Here is an 18,389-nt window from a genome sequence, read left to right on the forward strand (position 1 = left end):
TTGCAATTCCTTCCTCAAATTGTGTAGAACCGCATTGATTTATTTGACCAACATTTTGGTGGTCTCATTTCGTCAGGGTTGGGTAGGGTTACTTTAACTGGATTACTTTCAATTACTTTTGGATTACTCCAATACCAAATACCGTAAATTCCGGACTATAAGCCGCTACTTTTTTCCCAAATGTTCAGCCCTGCGGCTTATTCAGTGAAGCGGCCAATTTATGTCATTTTTCTAAATGCCACCAGCGGCACTCGAGTACAAAAGATTTAGACCGGTGGAATAAGTGCGCCGAGGTAGACGGCATCCTCTTAGTTTGCGTACGAATTGTCAGTCTGACAAAGTTTCTTTCCGATAATGAGGACGTCGCCCTTGATGGCGGCAGTTATAAGGAGAGAGATGAGGACGGTTAACCGTGAATTTCGCAATTGCGGTACGCATGAGGCGTTGCGAGCGTGTTATTAGTAGCGTGTTGGTGCCTTTCACAGGCACGATTTGGGATGAAAATTATATTTTAATTGTTAAAGCTTTGAAAACTCTCTGGGTGTACCGTCTTTCTTTGTAAATATGTGTAACCATGTATAATATGTATTTGCAACTGTATATTTTGTAATGTATTTATTTTAGAGATTTATTGTGATATGTTTTCTACGAGCGAATCAAAAAGAAGGGGCGGAGCAAACGCGGGCTGACGGGAAGTGTGGTGAAGCTGAGTTAAATATGTATGCTGTTGCAGCGGACAATAGTGGATACCGGTATATATTTTTCCTTTCCTTAACTTTGGAAATATACATTTTTTTCATTGGATTACTATCAACGGGACCCGGACTTTAAAGGTTTGCATTAAATTCTAATTACAGGTATCATTTTCCGTTCATGCTGCCAATTGTGGTGTTTGGATTGTATACTATGTTTATAGTTACATTCGCGGCATCTAGTCAAATTTGGGATAAGCTTTTGACTTTGATACATGTTTAAATGCGGGCGCATGCAGCTTATATACAGGTCGGGCTTGTGTAAGGACAAAAACAATAATGCCCGTAAAATGGAGTGCGTGCGGCTTATAATCAGGTGCGCTCTATAGTCCGGATTTTCTGGTATGCTAATAAAAGACAAAAGGAAATAAATATGAATAAAATTATGACTCACAACACATGGTAAGCTTTCTCTCCTGGCTTTGATCTCTTTGATCTCCGGCAAAACGAACATAAAATGCAACAGAAACAAAATTAAAATAAATCCAAACAGTGGTTCTCTCAGCATAATTTCGCAGCCCACATAAAATGATGTCCCGGGCCACATTTGGCCTGCAGTCCATGACCTTCACACATGTGGTGTATATTCTTGTATTCTCCTGTGAAGCACCAATGTTAATGAAAAAACACAGTCAGAAGCAATGTTTCCTGTAATTTTCCACGGGTCTGAGCGTTCACACAAAGTCGGTGAGCGACGCTTGAAACAACAGTGAGCAACCATAATCCCAAGTGTGGCAAGATAATTCATTATCAAACATGTCCAAAACTTGACATCACCTTACATTTTACTGAGTTTTCGGCAATATGCAAAATAATTTTTCTCTTTTGAATGAATTGACTCATTTACTATTGCAAACGTCGTTTGTTCTTACAATTCTTTCACAAGAATTCATTTCTTTTTATTTCCTGATATATTTTGTCACATAATATTAACATTTTTGGGGGCTTATTTAGTTGGTTGTATGATACAGAACTGTACTTAATCACATTTTTAGTGGAAGTACAATGTTGGCAACAAGATTCACTTGATATCATTGGAAATTATTTGAATGCAACACAAACTTTATCTTCTTTTTTCCGTGTTTTTTTCTACTTTTTTGTTACTTTTTCTTTTTGTTCTCTATTTACTTTTTTCCTACATTTCTTTTTTTCTGGCTTTTTTCAGAAAATTTTCCTTTTTTTCTTCCTTTTGTTTATTTTTTTTTCTCAGCTTTTCACTACTTTTTCATTTAGGTATTTTTTTCTTTTTTGTTCTATCCCCCCTTCCTTCAAGTCATGTTGTGCATAATTTTACATAATATTTGGTCATGTTGGCATTAAAGAAGCAAAAACAACCTGAATAGCCATTTAGGACCCGAAAGAGCTGGTTCCTATTAGTGAGCCGAGCCGAAGAAGCCGGTTCTCTACTAACTTTACTCAACTTCGTTCTACTTTGACTCGACTTCAAAATACCGCATTTAGGACACAACGTCAGGGGAACCCGTGTATTTTTACCTTCATGCACTGTAACTTTGACTTAAGTCGCTTCTTGATTAGTAATTTTGAGCCCTCATTTTTGTGCGCTGGCTAGTTTTTCTTGTGCGCTGAGAATGTGCGAGCAGTGCGCAATTGCGCACACGCGCAGCTTAGAGGGAACACTGGTCAGAAGCCCTTCTTTTTCCATCGCCAGGTCACACTTTCCTCCTGAAGAGCGAAAAAGACGATCACTTCCTACTGGGCCACAGTCACGGGACCGACTGGGTGGAGTACGACGCCCGAGGCTGGCTCAACTACGCCAAGCAAAACCCAGCCTCCAATCACGCTACGGGTCTACTGCAAGACTCTCGGAAGTAAGCGCCGACCATTTGCCTTTGTGGCCTAATTTATTTCGTAAAATGTCGAAAGTGACATCATGCACGTCTCGTAGGAAGATCATCAGCTCATTGTTTATGAGTCGGGCGGGCGGGGCGACCGTTCTGTCCGGTTCCATAGCCGGTCTTGAAGGCGGTTCGCAGATTTCCTTGCGGCGGGTTTCAAGCTTGAGGAGGAGCTTCACTCCGGGGGTGGCGGCCATGAAGAAAAAGTCTCTCTGTATTCAAATCAAGCTTCAAGTGGTAAGCATCAAATTCCTCAAAAGGTATACAGTGGTTTTTTTGTTTTTTTGCATTCCAAAAAGGTCCTGTCATTCAAAACCCGCAAAGAAGAAACCTTTATTTATTTATTTACTTTATTTTTTTGCAAACACAGAACAAACCCAATATACAGGCTAATTTTTTTTTATATTTACAAACAGTTTCTCTACTGCCAAATAATCATTTAAAAAATGATCTGGATTCAGGACCCGGCCTACTTTACATTACATGATACTTTGCCGTCATCATGTGGACGTTAAAGAAAACAGCGTTTACATTCCGGCTCTGTCCTACAGAAACCATATATTTCTCCAAGCAAACAGTTTGAAAAAGCACCAGGGAGCCACTGGGGGACGCTAAAGTCAAGTCAAGTCAAGTCATGTTTATTTGTATAGCTCTTAATCACAAAGAGTCTTAAATGGCTGCACAGACCACAGGTTATTGCAAACCACAGACTATTATTGCACCACCCCCTGATCTAAAACCTACATAAGGGCAAGGAAAAACTCAAAAACCTCAACATGAGGAAAATGAAGAAACCTTAAGAAGGGACCAAACTTGAGGTAATCCCCCTTCCAGGATGACCAGGCTGCAATGGATGTTGCAATTACAAACAATTAACAATTGTCAAGATAAAATATAGGTTATTCATATGCTATAGAATAGAAGTGTGTTTTAAGCTTAGATTTCAACAATTCCACCGAGGTTACAGATCGAATCTCAGGGGGAAGAGCATTCCATAGCACTGGGGCTCGAATGGAGAACGTTCTTGAACCTGCGGATCTCTTCTTGGCTCTTGATATCACTAGTAGACCAGCATTTTCAGAGCTAAAGATTCTCATGTTGCTCAAGAGCAAGTTTAGCAGGGGAAGAGGTCCAACTTTGTTGGCGATAGAAATAATATTCCTCTATTTAACCAATCAGAATGTAGAACACAATGCATGATGAATATCCGTAAAGTAGCTAATCCGCAATACAGAAAGGGATTACTGACATAAAAAAACTTGTGGTAGACCAGTGTATGTAGTCTGAACAGCAGTTTAAGGGCTATAGAAATAAACATGACTTGACTTAGACCAGTGGTCTGCAAACTAATGCCTGTGGGCCAGATACGGCCCCCCGGCTTTTTAATGCAGCCCATTTAGCAGAAAGTTGGAAAAAAATCTTTTGGTGCCAGTGTCCTTTTGTGACCCCGTCCTCAATCAAAATAGATGTATTCATAAATACAAAATTATCAGATCGAGACCGTGTTGGCAGAAAAAAACAAAACAATCATAACCAATCAAATCTTTTGAACTACGTGGCCCCCAAACCCTGTTCTAAGCTAATAACTGCTTAAAATGTCAATCTGATGCTAGCGTATTAATGACGTAATTCTTTTTCTGTTCTTTGTCTCAGGACGCTCTGTTGGACATGGTGCGGAGGTCCAAGATCCATTTTGTTCACTGCATATTGCCCAAGGCAGATGCTCTTAAAGGTCTGAGCGGATCCTTCATCAAAGGTGCGGAAAGCGAAGCTCAGGGGGAGGCCGGGGATTCCGCTTTCACGCAGCTGGACGTAGCTTTGCTACGAGCTCAACTACGCGGGTCCAAGCTGCTCGACGCCCTCCGCATCCATCGGCAAGGTGAGCGACCTCACCTGTAAAATCAATATCCAGCATTTTCCTTTTTTTGTACACTCGCCCTCTTAAAAAAGTGTTTAACCCTCCTCTTGTGCTAGGTTCACCACAACCCGTTTTGTATTTTTAATGCAAACAAATTTATTTATTATTCAGCCAGTATCAACCATCAACATGATATCTACCGGAAATCATTTTGTCACGCGAAGCTATCGACGTGACTCGTCGCTTTCGATTGGCGCCGGGTTTTTAGACCCAACTGCTGTGTTGGGAGTCATTAGGTGACCAAACCCCCCAATTCCAACCCTTAATGCCGAGCGCCAAGCAGGGAGGCAATGGGTACCAATGTTGTAGGTATGACTTGGCCGAGGCTTGAACCAGCGACCTCCCAGTCTCAGAGCGGGCGCCCTACCATCTAGGCTACCGAGCTGGTAAACCACATACATTTGTTTATTGCATCAAATGATGGACCACAATGAAAACACAATTTTGTTCCCGATTGGCAGAAGATTTAGCTCCTTTGATTTCAAATGTCCTTATTTCTAAGACATTTTATCTATTTTTTCTGGTAAAATGGGAAATAGTTCACCCAAAGTTAGCAGAATTGTATATATAAATTATATACTACATTATAAAATGCTCTGATTGAAATTCTTACATTACATACAAGGGTCGGTTGCTACGAAAACAAGATTATAAATTACTGGCTTCTGCAAAAACTTAAATCACAAGTAGACTGTTAGTCAATACAGTGGTAGCCAGCCCCTCTCTCACTTATATGAGCTGTAAGGCATTGTTTCTTAACTGGTGGGTCGGGATCCAAAAGGGGGTAACGGAACCTAAGAAAAAAACATAGGGTCAGTTGCACTCCTTACAAGTGGATGGCGATATTTCCATGCACAATCACTTGTTCAGTCAATTGGCGCAGTCAACATTCTGTTTGAGAGGGACCACATTTCATTTTATTGTAATTTTGTTGGTTTTCTTTATACTTATAATAAAGGGTCCTGAGAAAGTTAGCAATAAACGAAAGAAAATATGGAAAACGGTAATAACAACGATCGAGCGGCAGAAGGAAAATATTGCAAAATACAATAATTACGTAAGAGTGTCTGCCATTGAAGCGATAATGGAAGGTACAATACATGGTTTAGAAAAGTTATTTTTTTAACTGTTCAACAGTATATCCATCTTAATTATATTCATAATCAAATAATAATGAATGTTTAGGTGCGTGTTTTATAAATATTTTGGGTACACATTTCTTTTAATATGTGGCCATTTTAAAGTAGTTCTAGTGGGTCGCTTGTATGCAATTTAGAGTATAGACGCTATGTTTTGCTGGTCATTTCGTTTTTTGGGAAAAAAAGGTTAATATATTCTTTCTCTGCTTCAAACTGCACAATCATTTCATTCGATACATTTGAGAAGTGGAATTTTTTTCTTGATTTGGCTTGCAAGTGTGGAATAGTGGATCCTCAAGTCAGACCAGTTAAGAACCAGCGCTTTAGGGGATGGCGGCGCGACTACACGCAGCGGCTTGTGTCCCTCCAGTAAATCTTTTTACTTTAAGTGTTCTTTTTTCTCTCATCTTTTCTTTTATAAATACCTGTTCGGCAACTATCACCTTAAGTCCCTCCATTCAGGACATTGGCCAGAAGCACTGCCTATCCCATGCTAAAAACATTACCGGGGACCCCTCTCACCCCCATCATGGACTGTTCACTCTGCTAGCCTCTGGGAAGAGGTACTGCAGTGTGCGGTGCAGGACCACCAGGCTCCGCAATAGTCTAGTCCCCCTGGCCATTAGACTGTTAAATGGTCAATCTAACATATAGTTAACTTAAATCTAAACGGCTGCTAATCTGACTTTTTGCACTACTGGCAGTTTTTTTTTTTTTTTTTTTTTTTTTTTATAGCTTGCCACTCCTTGCACATTGCTCTCTGCACTATTGTAATTACAGCGTTATTGTTACAGTGTTAATGTTACTGTGTACCTGACTTGTTAACCTGACTGCCCATTTTGCACATCTGGTTAGCTACTCTTCTTGCACTATCGGCACTATGGTAAAATACTATACGTAGCCAAAATACAATACAACATTATTTATATCTGTACATTCAAGGAAACTGTGGGGGTCAGATGCATCGACATTTCGTTCTGTATACACGTGTACTAGAATGACAATAAAGTAGATCTGAATCTGAATCTGATCTGAATCTGAAGTCGCCAGGAACTTATAATCGCTGGCGACTTTAATAAGGCATGTTTAAGGACTGTTCTTCCAAAATTCTATCAATACGACATCCCACATGCCGACATTTCTTGTGTAAATACCATGTAAATTATAACTATAGCCTTATCCCCCTTGTCTTATAACATTATCCTCTCTGTTCCTTTATCTTCTTGCTCATACCTCACTATGAATGTTTAAAACTGGAGTGTCATGCCCAATTTCGTTGTTACAATATGTTAGCCCATTTGTAACAATGACAATAAAGGTATATTCTATTCTATTCTTCTATTCTATTCTCATTTTGCCATGTTACCATTATATCAGCACAAAAATAAAATTTGTCGAGACTTGTTTGTTGAATTCAGTATAGAGCTGGTAATTTGCAGAGTATTTACCAGTTAACAATGTCCCTTCAAACCTTTTAATACCTGGAGAGTATAGCATTGGAATTTGGACAGCCTGTTATGCTAAAACCAACTATATATGGAAGTTACCGATTTACCAAACACCCGAACAAGTTAAGCACCTCGGCACCCAAGTTGGGCATGCTTTCGTCCTTCCAGATGAAACGGGACACAAGAAAGCGGCCGTGTCACTCGGGTCAGGGTGACACAACACACTCTTTTGTTCAACAGCAGGGCCCGACGCCTTTCACTGGTTTACCCCTGCTGCATCATACAGGTGCCCTGCCTATCCGTTAGAACGCGTCTAAACATCCCACTATCCTTTTACAACACCTCTCCACTCATTCCTATCACCAACTAGGGCTCTAGCTTCCACTAGATTTAGACCTCTTTCCTTCGGTGCACTCATAACACCACCCATCCACGTCAATTGCGCCCTTACTCTTGGTCTCCTTCCATTGACTTCTGCTCTGTAGATCCTCTTCAACATTCGCTCCTCATCCATCCTCTCCATATGTCCAAACCAACCGAGTACTCTTATCCACACGCTTGCTCAGCTCCACTACTACTCCAGTTCTGGCTTTCACAATTTCATCTCTCAATCTATCCAATCTTGTCAAATAAAATAGAAAATGTGCGGTCCTTGATGTGTCTATTGGACTGCTGGGCCATAATGTCACTTGTGACAAGTTTTTCACCAGCTATGGCCTTGGACAAAAACGTCTGAAGGGGAAATTTACCGTAGTAAAGACAAATAAAGCAGAGGTACAGTTAACCATTTAAAAAATCAATCCCGAGGGGGTGTACTGGCAAAAAAAAGGCCCAGAAACTCTCACCAAAAATGGGATGCGGTATTATTGTTTTTAAAGCATTTTAGGGCCATCGACCCGCTAAAGCAAACACAAGAGGAGGGTTAAAACCTATAGTAAGCACAATTTTCTGATACCTGGCACCGACCTTGGCAGGTTACCCCGACCACATGGTGTTCTCGGAGTTCCGTCGACGTTTTGATGTGCTGGCGCCGCACCTCACCAAGAAGCACGGGCGGAATTACATCGTGAAGGACGAGCAGAGAGTGAGTCAATCAGCGAGAGAGCGCTGCCACTGGCCAAACACTTAAGATTAATGTTGTGAGAGGGGAGCTTCATTACATCTGCCCCTGATTTGTCAGCAGCCGTCTGACGGAGAAGTAAGCCTTCATCCATCAAGAGCTGTTGTCATGATCTAATCAACTGAGGCGGAATTTGGATTGCGCCCGCAGAAGCGGATGCTCGGAAAACCGGGCTGTCCAAACAGATGTCCGAGAAAGTGTGCTACGTTAAATATAATTAAATGAATATAGTAAATGACCGCATTAGCAGATGATTTAAGTGTAAGAAATTGTACTGTTATGGTCTTATTTTTCAAGAAAAACAAATATCTACCAGATGGTGCTTATGTATTTTTCTTCTTTTTTTCCTAGAAACAAGTAAAACTTTTTAAAATAATCTACAGTTGAGATTATTATGTGATTTTTCTTTTTGTGACTGGAAACTCAATTTTAAAATCCTTATTGAGCGCATTTTTCTGCCAATAGGGTAGAGGTATTTTGTTTTTTATTTGTTTGTATTGGACTTTTGAAAAATTATTATCTCATCCATCCATTATTTGCACAGCTTAGCCACAATAGGGTCGCGGGGGTGCTGGAGCCCATCCAGCTGTCTTCGGGAAGGGGGCAGGGGACACCCTGGACTGGTTGCCTGCCAATCGAATGGCACACAGGGACAGTTCGCTCAGTCACACCTAGGGACAATTTGGACAGGCCAATTAACCTGACCTGCATATTTTTGGAATGTGGGAGGAAACCGGAGTGCCTGAAGGAAACCCACACAAGCACGGGGAGAACATGCAAACTCCAAACAGGAAGGTTTAATCTCATGGCCATAGAACTGTGCCGCACACGTGCTAACCACATATTATCTCAATAATTTAAAAAAGAAAATCGTATCTACCAAGCAGAAAATAGAAGTGTTCGAAATCGTACTTGTTTTTCTTGAAGATAAAGAAAAGGAAAATCATTTTATCTAAAAAAAAAAAAATATATATCTAGCTGATGGAAAAATCCTTTTGCTCATTTTATGAAGCCGATGCTCAGAAAACCGGGCTGGCTAAAACAGATGATTGTACTACATTGCAAAACAAAACAAAAATAAAATTAGGTATACGAATTTCCCCATGAGCAGAAAATTTAAGTGTAAAAATAGTACTCGTTTTTCTTTAAAAATAAGGAGAATAATCTTATTTTTCAAGAAAAAAATAGATAAAATTAAGATAAGTCAACAGTATGTGTAAATTGGGCAAGATGGCGTTGGCGATGGCGTTAATCATTTTTGAGGCAGTGTAGAAATGTATTTTCAATGACAAATATTCATATTTACAATATCTTACGTCAGTTATAAGCTAGCACCGCCTAGTGTATATCCGTGCACGCCCCTGTAGATCAAGTGTTTTAGTTATAACTTATGACAACAATGTTGCCATGTGACGCATCATCATATACAAATATTGAACATAGCACGTAAAACGCTTTTAAATTGAATTTCTCTGTCACTATTTTTCTTAAAGTCTCAGATTTTTTTTACAGGAATTAAAAATGCAACTAAGAAAACTGCAATTTTAGTCAACCCTTTGAAATACAACTGCTTAGGCATAATGGATTAAATGTGGAATCTGGAAACGCCCTAAGTCAGGGGTCGGGAACCTTTTTGACTCAAAGAGCCATAAAAGCAAAAAATATTAATTTTATTTTGGGAAAGAGCCACACCATATATTATGAGACAAATTTACTAAATTGCTAAACCCGCGCCCCAGACAAAAGCTTAGTCTTCAGCACATTTATTTTTGATGATTTGATAAAAATTATGAAAAGAGAATAATGCCAGAGCCCCTGTCCCAAATTCAACAAACAGACCACTTTAAACTTCTCTTTCTTGCAATTACTCAAGATCGGTTAAACTCCTTTTGACCCTTTTTTTCATACATATTGGTTTCAAAACCAGATGCGAGCATTTATTTTGTAAAAACGTCACAACATTCTGAGAATAGGGAGCCTTATGTGCTTACCTTTGGCGAGAGATGGGAGGGAATGCTTGTACTTTTTGCATAGCTCCACCCATCCCTCCCACTCACCCAATCAAATGACTAAGTTCTCTTCCGGTGTTTTGGCGTATTTACAGTTCTGTGGATTCATCATAAAGTATCTGAACACTGAACACAGATTATATAGTGAACTTTTAAATAAAGGATTCTTTAGCGTTGTACAGCCAAAACGAGTTTTTTTTCCCCTTTTTTTTGTGTGACACCTTGACTGTAAATTGTATTGAAAAACGTGCCCTATATATACTGCGAAGTGTTTCCTTTGCATTTAGCTTTGGTTTGGCTTTACGTGTACCTAAATAGGATAGGCTATCTCGGTTTTGAACAAGATGGAGAAATTTTGCATGCAATCAAATTGGTCTCTGAGCCATAGGTACTCATAGGAAGAGCCATATATGGCTCGCGAGCCATAGGTTCCCGACCCCTGCCCTAAGTCATTTTGATAATGTGTTTAAAATGTTTTGTCAGGCTGTGGAAGAGCTCCTGGAGTGTCTGGATTTGGAGAAGAGCAGCTACCACATGGGTGTGAGCCGGGTGAGTCATGACACAGTAGAACAAATCATTTGTTAAAAATGGAAGTCAAACCCAAAGGATTTTCTGACATTACTATTTGATGAGCCTCATTTTGAGTTTTTGTTGTGTTTGTAGAATAAGAATACAAAGAAAATCCATCTGTTTTGATCTTTCCGTGGAGGCGGCCATTTTGAGGTGTTGTTAGGCAACATTAACATCATTACTTAACAACCAATCACGGTTTACCTGCTCTCAGAAGCACAATTCTGATTGGTCGTGAGCTAAAAAGTATCTTGGCACCAACTATCGAAATAGATAGATAGATACTTTGTATTCATCTCTCTATCCCTCTCTATCTCTCTCTATCTCTATCTCTATCGCTCTATCTATCTATATGTATGCACATGTATATATGTGTATGCTTATGTATGTATACTGTATGTACATTTGCGGAGTAGGCTGAAAGAAAGTGCTTTGATTTCTGCATTGAAGTCATTTTTTGTTAGTATTTTTCTTCTAAAATGTCATGTCACCCACCTCAGTGCCCTCATTTGTGTACCAATGTGTCAATGAGTCATTTAGGTTGAGTTCCACATTTAATCCTAAATACCTTATCTATCGGACTAAGAGATACCCCCAAAAACCCCAAATTTGAACGTGGGCCTTCTGGTAAATGGTCTGCATTTATATAGCGCTCTTCAAGTCAATGAAGACCTCCCAAAGTGCTTTACAATGTGCTTTGTACTTATCCATTCATGCACACACTCACACACCGATAGCCAAAGAACGCCATGCCTATCAAGGGCATTAAGGGTTCAGTGTCTTGCCCAAAGACACTTCGACATTTAACTCTGAAGAGCCGGGAATCGAACCGGCAACCTCACATTCTCAAGAGGAGCGATCCTTTTTCAGTTCAAAATCTCATGTGTTTCGTAAAGAGTTAGAGATACAAAACCGTATTTCCGCAGACCGCTTTAATGTCTGAAAATATTTTTGCAGCCTGGCCGAATTATAACATTAACAATTTGGTACTGTGACTAAAAACAGTGCGAATCGTCTGTATCCTTCGTGGTGTAGTGTAAAGGATCAGCGCGCTTCCTGCCATGATCCAGGTCCAATTCCCATTGGATTCATTGTTATGAAATCACGATCAGTGATCAGACTAATCAATTAATGCACAAATGTGGTGCTTTTTTACTTTTTGTGCAACCCTGTCCCTTACTGTGATATTAATTCCATGCACCCTATAGTCTGGTGCGCCTTATAGCGTAGAAACCAGGTTAAGTGCTTTTGATTTTGATGTTTTTCTGTTGTCTTTATTCTAAGATTTCATGTAACCCCTGCAGTGAACTCCATTTGTGCACCAATCTGTCAGTGAGTCATTTGGGTTGCTTCCCGCTTTGAAACCTTAAATAAACCTTCTCTTTGCAACGTCGCCATTCCCTCCTCTATTAACATTACACACACGCAACACTCCCTTCTTCTTCTTCTGCGTCGTCCTTCATTGCACCTGGACCTCTCTCTTCTGATGCTGGAAAGTCGCCACCCTCCGCCCCCTTCCTTTCGTCTTTGTGAGCCCGAAAGCTCCAAAGGGGAGCCGGCGTCTGATCCGGCCGGCTGTCTCTATGCGCAGATTCCCTCGTCTCGGGTCAGGAGTGCAAAGCGATACGAACGGGCGTCTGTCATTGTTTTGTAGTGCAACTTGTAACAGAACGGCACCGAGGTCAAATCCTCGCAGGAGAATCTCAATCGGCCAAGATGGAAATCTAAGGATACAAAATGCAGTTTTGAAATGTTTATTCCATTTATTGGGGCACAAAAAAAAAAATCATAAATCAAACGTATACAGTAATTGGTATTGCGTCTTTTACAATGCTCTCTTTGTAAAATATTCCAAGTTGGATGGTTTTCTAGCATGAGCTGCCCCTTGAAAGTCACACCACAGTATCTCAATTGGATTTAAATCTGGACTTTCCCTCAGCCACACGAAACCTTCATTTTTTTTTTCTTCTAGCAATTCAGAGAAGGACTTGTGTGTTTCAGATTGTTGTCCTACTGCATGATCCGAGTGTGCTTAAGTTTGAGGGCACATCAGATGATACAGGCTACCCAGCTTCCAACTAGTTCAATTTTTGATACATCAGTCCACATAATAAGTCTCAAAGTTTTGAGGATAATCAAGATGCTTTTTTTTTTGCTTGGAAACTCTCCCATGGATACCATTTTGGCCAGTGTGTTTCTTATGGTGGAGTCATGCACTGTAAATGGTGTGTTGCTGCTTTGCTGCCTCAGGACCAGAACAACTTGCAGGGGTTGACGGAATAATGAATTCTGGTGTTTACCAGAAGATCCTGATGGAGAACCTCCGGCCATCAGTTTGTCTCCTCAAACTCAAGCGGTTTTGGTTCATGCGGCAAGACAACAAGCCGAAACACGCCATCAAGTCCGCCTCTGAATGTTTGGAAAAAAATACAAAATGAAGGTTCTGGAGTGGCCAAGTCAAAGTCCCGACGTCAATCAATTTAAGATTCTGTGGTGTGATCTTAAAAATGCAGTTCATGCTATAAAACACTCCAATATGGCTGATATGAAACAATTTTGCAAAGAAGAGTGGGCCAAAATTCAGACACAGTATTTTGAAAGATTCATGACCAAATATCATAAACGTTAGATTTCTCTTTTTGCTGCAAAAAATGGCATTTACTTTTTCACATAGGTTTTAATTTTGTTTGGTGCCTTAATAAATGGAATCGACATTTCAAAACTGCATTTTGTTTTTCCTTGGGTTGTCTCTGCGTGATTGGTTTGATGATCTGGAACCTTTGTGAGTGATACATATACAAAAAATACAAATCTGGAAGGGGGTCAAAACCTTTTCATGGCACTGTCAATGAGCGGTGGAATTGATGTTCTTCATTTTTCCTTTATATTTTATATTTATCGATGCCTTTAAATTGTGAATATTAACAATAAACTGCCCCAAAACAATTGAAAGGAGTACAATTCTGTATCAATGGCCACTTAAGTGTTAAGTGGCCCTACACTGCAAAAATGAATTTTTACACCACTTTCAGAAAATGTCTTTTTAAAAAAATTATCCTGCTCTGTGTTCGTCGTTAAAAAAAAAATCTACCCCAACTGCAGCAAATGATATGTATATATAATCTGTATATACTGTAGATACTGTGTACCGTAAATTCCGGACTATAAGCCGCTACTTTTTTCCCAAACATTCAACCCTGCGGCTTATTCAGTGATGCGGCCAATTTATGTAATTTTTCTAACAGCCGGCAGCGGCGCTCGAGTACAAAAGGTAAGATTTAGACCGGTGGAATATATGCGCCGAGGAAGACTGCAACTTCTTAGCTTGTGCACAAATTAAATTAGCGTAGACATATCCTCATCATGCAAATTGCAAAAAGAAAGGCACATGACATAGCTTTCAAGCTAAAAGCAAACGAGCAGTCCGATAAAGAAGGAAACAGAGCTACTGCACGTAAACTTTACTTTGCGAGCGCGTTGCTAGCTTTTTTTGGAAAAAGGGAGCGTGGGACGACATCTATATGACAAAGTCTCTTTCCCATACTGGGGAAGACGACTTTGATAACCTCAGTTTAAAGGAGGAAGATGAGGACGGTTTACCGTGGTTTCTACAAGTACGGTATGTTTTTTTAACAGACCCGTTAACTGTGTTGCGAGCGTGTTGCTAGTAGCGTTTTGCTACCCTTCACAGGCACGGTTTGGGATGAAAGTTAAAATATTATAATTAAAGCTTTGAAAACTCTCTCGGTGTACCGTCTTTCTTTGTAAATATGTGTAACCGATGTATAATATGTGTTTGCACCTGTATATTTTTGTAATGTATTTATTTGAGACACTTATTCTAATACGTTTTGCGAATTAAAAAAGAGGGGCGGAGCAAACGCGGGCTGATGGGAAGTGGGGTAAAGGTGTGTGAGACCTGTTGTCGTGGCGGACAATAGTGGATATATATTTTTCCCACCCTTAGACTTCTTTCCTTGAATTAGTTTCAACGGATACCCGGACTCTGCTGGTCTGATCAAACCTTAAGTACCGGTTTCATTTTCTGTTAATTTTGCCGGCTGTGGTTTATGGACTGTGTACTTTATATTCAGTTTCAATCGCGGGACTCAAAGTCGGGTTTGGGCTAATTTTCTGATTGTGTTACATGTTTTAATGTGGGTGCATGCGGCTTATATACAGGTGCGGCTTATGTAAGTACAAAATCGTTTTTCCTCCTAAAATGTGGTGGTCGCGGCTTATAATCAGGTGCGCTCTATAGTCCGGAATTTACGGTATATACAAAGTAGGGCGATTAAGTGTTTAGTCAACCTTCCTCCAAACCTTTATTTTGCCATTCCTTCACATGTTCCTTCATGAACAATATAAACATGTTCTCTTGTGTGTTTCAATCAATGTATTAATCTTTTTTTTTCACATTGCAGTTATTCTTCAAAGCTGGAATCCTGGCAAAATTGGAAGAGCAGAGGGACGAGCAAACCAAGCGCAATTTAATCCTATTCCAAGCTGCCAGTAGAGGTTATCTGGCACGACAAGCCTTTAAAAAGAGAAAGGTAAGCAAAAAACAAAAAATAAAAACCCTTTATCATCCCGACTGGGTGTAAAACATAACTCTTGTTTTATCCACATCAGCATTTAGACGACATGGCCAGGCAATCTTGCTTGCAGACTTGCATAAGCAAGCAAACAATGTGATTTGTGGCTCGCAGAAATCTCGCTTCAGACCTCGTTTAAGCGCCTGTTTGCTTTCCACTCGTTTCTGCCAGCTTTTTTCCGCAACTCCTCCAGCAATTACAAAAATTGCCGACTCTCTCGGCCCGCTCTTGAACGCCTCGCGTGCATTCAGCCTAATCAGGGGAGATTTGATTGTGCCCACGACAAGAAAACGCGAAAGGCTCCAGAAGACCGCGTTTATGAGGAATTACTCAAGGACACGGCAAATAAACCGAATCAACGAGAGCTCGTATCGACCATTGTGAACGCTGATGGAATTGAAATAGCAGACAGGGGATGAGTTTTTGCTTTTTTTTTGGTTTTAAATTGCAAAAATAAGCCTCAAATAGCAGAGGGTGAATGAGAAAAGGACGAACGAGTGAAGCTAGGCTTGATAGACTGGCAGAAAAGGGAACCGAGTTCACGAGGAACTAATGAAAGCCATTTTAGGGGAAGAAACCATTTTTTTTGTGTTTTTCAATCCAAAGATTACAATGTCACCTTGTTCTATTAAGAACACTCGTCCAATCTTTTCCTTTAACTTCGATATTAGAAAAGAACATATCCATTCTCATTCAAAGCTCTGATTACATGTACAGTCCGTTCACCCAAACATATACTGTTCCAAAGTTTGGGGTCGCTTAGAAATTTCAAACAAAAGCAACATTTTAAGGATGCAATTTTTATTTTAAAATCAAATCATTACAATGTAACCGCGGTGTACCTGTCCCACCAAAGATCCACATTCACGCTGGACTGGATGATGAGGTTTTTATTACAGTTTCTGCAGATGAAATGAGTCACAACATTAGCTTCTCTGCTGGCTTTGATCTCTTTGATCTCGTTGGCAGCTCGCTCTGTAGACTGCCCAAAAGCATATCAAAGAGCTTTCTTTTCAATTTTCATAAAATACATATTAGAACATCACAATACATTTTACATCCATTTTAACAAGATACTTTTAACAAAAGATCGTATAGTGTTTTTTTTAACGTTTACAATGAATTCAACATATTTTTCTTTAGTCTGAATTTTAACCAACATCATCCTTTTTATATATATATGAGAAAATAGAAGTGATAACAATAATGAGTATAAAAACTGATACAATTTACTTGCAGATGAAATGAGTCACATTAGCTTCTCTGCTGGCTTTGATCTCTTTGATCTCTATAAGGGGAATTACCATTTTAGCACAACAGAAACAAAACGAAAATAACACTAAACATGAAAAAGTGCAAATACTGATGAAAAAAAAGGACGCAAAAACTGGTACAGTATTACAAAGAACAAACTGAAGTGCATGTCAGTTCTAAAACTCTTCCAAAAAGGAGTGTGAAAAGAAAGGAGGCAATCAAACTCCTAACTAAGCACAGACTCAAAAATGCCTGTTACATCTCAATGTCTCGACTTTCTTTTTTTGCAACTCGTTTGATTAAACCCCTCTTGAGGGATATGACCATGCTAGATAGATAGATAGATTGATAGATAGTTTGATTAATGAAAATGAAAGTGTTACTTTTCTTGGAAAATTCTATTGTTTGGGTGACCTTGCACTTTTGAACAGTAGTGTATACAGTAAGTGCTCATTTTTTGCATTGTATTATTCTAATATATACACATACTAGGGGTGAGACGAAAAATTAATTCATGTATAAAGTCGAAGTTTCTACCTGGAATCGAATTTTGTGACGTCATATCCTGCCCGTTGGCAGCACAGTGGTTAGCTCGTGTGCGGCACAGTTCTGAGGTCATGAGATCGAATTTTCCTGTGTGGAGTTTGCATGTTCTCCTCGTGCTTGCGTGGGTTTCCCCCGGGCACTCCGGTTTCCTCCCACATCCCAAAACCATGCATGTCAGGTTAAATAGCCGGTCCAAATTGTCCCTAGTGAGTTGTCTGTCCCTGTGTGCCCTGTGCCTGGCTGAAAACCAGTTCAGGGTGTCCCCTGCCCACTGCCCGAAGATAGCTGGGATGGGCTCCAGCACCCCCGCGACCCTACTGAGTATAAGCGGTGCAGATGATGGATGGATGGATATCCTGCACGTAAAAATATTTTATCATCTTACAGTGTTAACTGTAAATCGGGTCATTAAAAGACCACATTTGTGTTACATGGACATTTCAGTTCATGACATTATCAGCTTCCGGACTGACTGACACAAACTGATGTGCATTCTTTGAACATCATTCATAGTTTGTTGTCCTAGAAGTGTATGATTTAATTAGCCCATTTTTTGGGGGGGGGAATTAAAATAAATCACGATCATTAGTTATATCGAATCACACTTGTCCCACTCTTCAGTCAAAATAACAGATGTGAAGATGTCATTCACGTTTTTCTCAGGGACAGGTACAGCTTAGCAATAGTTCTTTGGCAGTCCTTGGTGCGTCCTCCAAATGAAACATTTCAGCATATTTGCATTAAAATCAGAAATGCATAAAAGAAAACATACCTCGATTTGACTGGCACGCAAACGCTTCTGTAAACAACCTTTGAGAAATTGCTGGTAGTGCAGACTGAGATTCTGTCTCCGGTTTATTGAATTTTCCTATTGAAGAACGACAGAATGATTGCAATGACAATTCACTTGGGAAATGGTATTTTTTGTTTTGTTTGACGAGGCGAGAACTCTTTTTTATTATTTCACTTTGACTCAGTTTTATAATACATACAAAAATAGACCAATTATTGTTTGTCAGGTAAAAGATAAGTTATCACGTTAATTATTTCCACACATAAATGTCAAATAGGTGACACGATTCTTTTTTAAAATACTTTTTTAAAAGATATTTAATTTGAGTTTAATGTATAATAACTTTTTATGTTGATTTATTTTTTTGAAAAAAAAAATCAAATAAAAGC

The 18,389-nt window shown here is 39.6% G+C and overlaps 1 protein-coding gene across 2 annotated transcripts in view; it reads left to right on the forward strand.

Annotated features, from left to right (window-relative positions):
- The window catches only part of LOC148349016 (unconventional myosin-XVIIIa-like), a 158,587-nt gene that overhangs the window by 76,839 nt on the left and 63,359 nt on the right, over positions 1 to 18,389 (forward strand). For both annotated transcript variants that reach the window (XM_088320741.1, XM_088320742.1), the window contains exons 17-22: positions 2,422 to 2,581; positions 2,659 to 2,845; positions 4,262 to 4,487; positions 8,088 to 8,197; positions 10,726 to 10,791; positions 15,237 to 15,365. In XM_088320741.1, coding sequence (XP_088176867.1) covers positions 2,422 to 2,581; positions 2,659 to 2,845; positions 4,262 to 4,487; positions 8,088 to 8,197; positions 10,726 to 10,791; positions 15,237 to 15,365 — 878 coding nt within the window. The remainder of the gene's footprint in view (positions 1 to 2,421; positions 2,582 to 2,658; positions 2,846 to 4,261; positions 4,488 to 8,087; positions 8,198 to 10,725; positions 10,792 to 15,236; positions 15,366 to 18,389) is intronic.

The sequence above is a fragment of the Urocampus carinirostris genome, chromosome 17 (genome assembly GCF_059441175.1).
Source record: "Urocampus carinirostris isolate Australia breed hairy pipefish chromosome 17, RoL_Ucar_1.0, whole genome shotgun sequence".
NCBI classification, from domain to species: Eukaryota; Metazoa; Chordata; class Actinopteri; order Syngnathiformes; family Syngnathidae; genus Urocampus; species Urocampus carinirostris.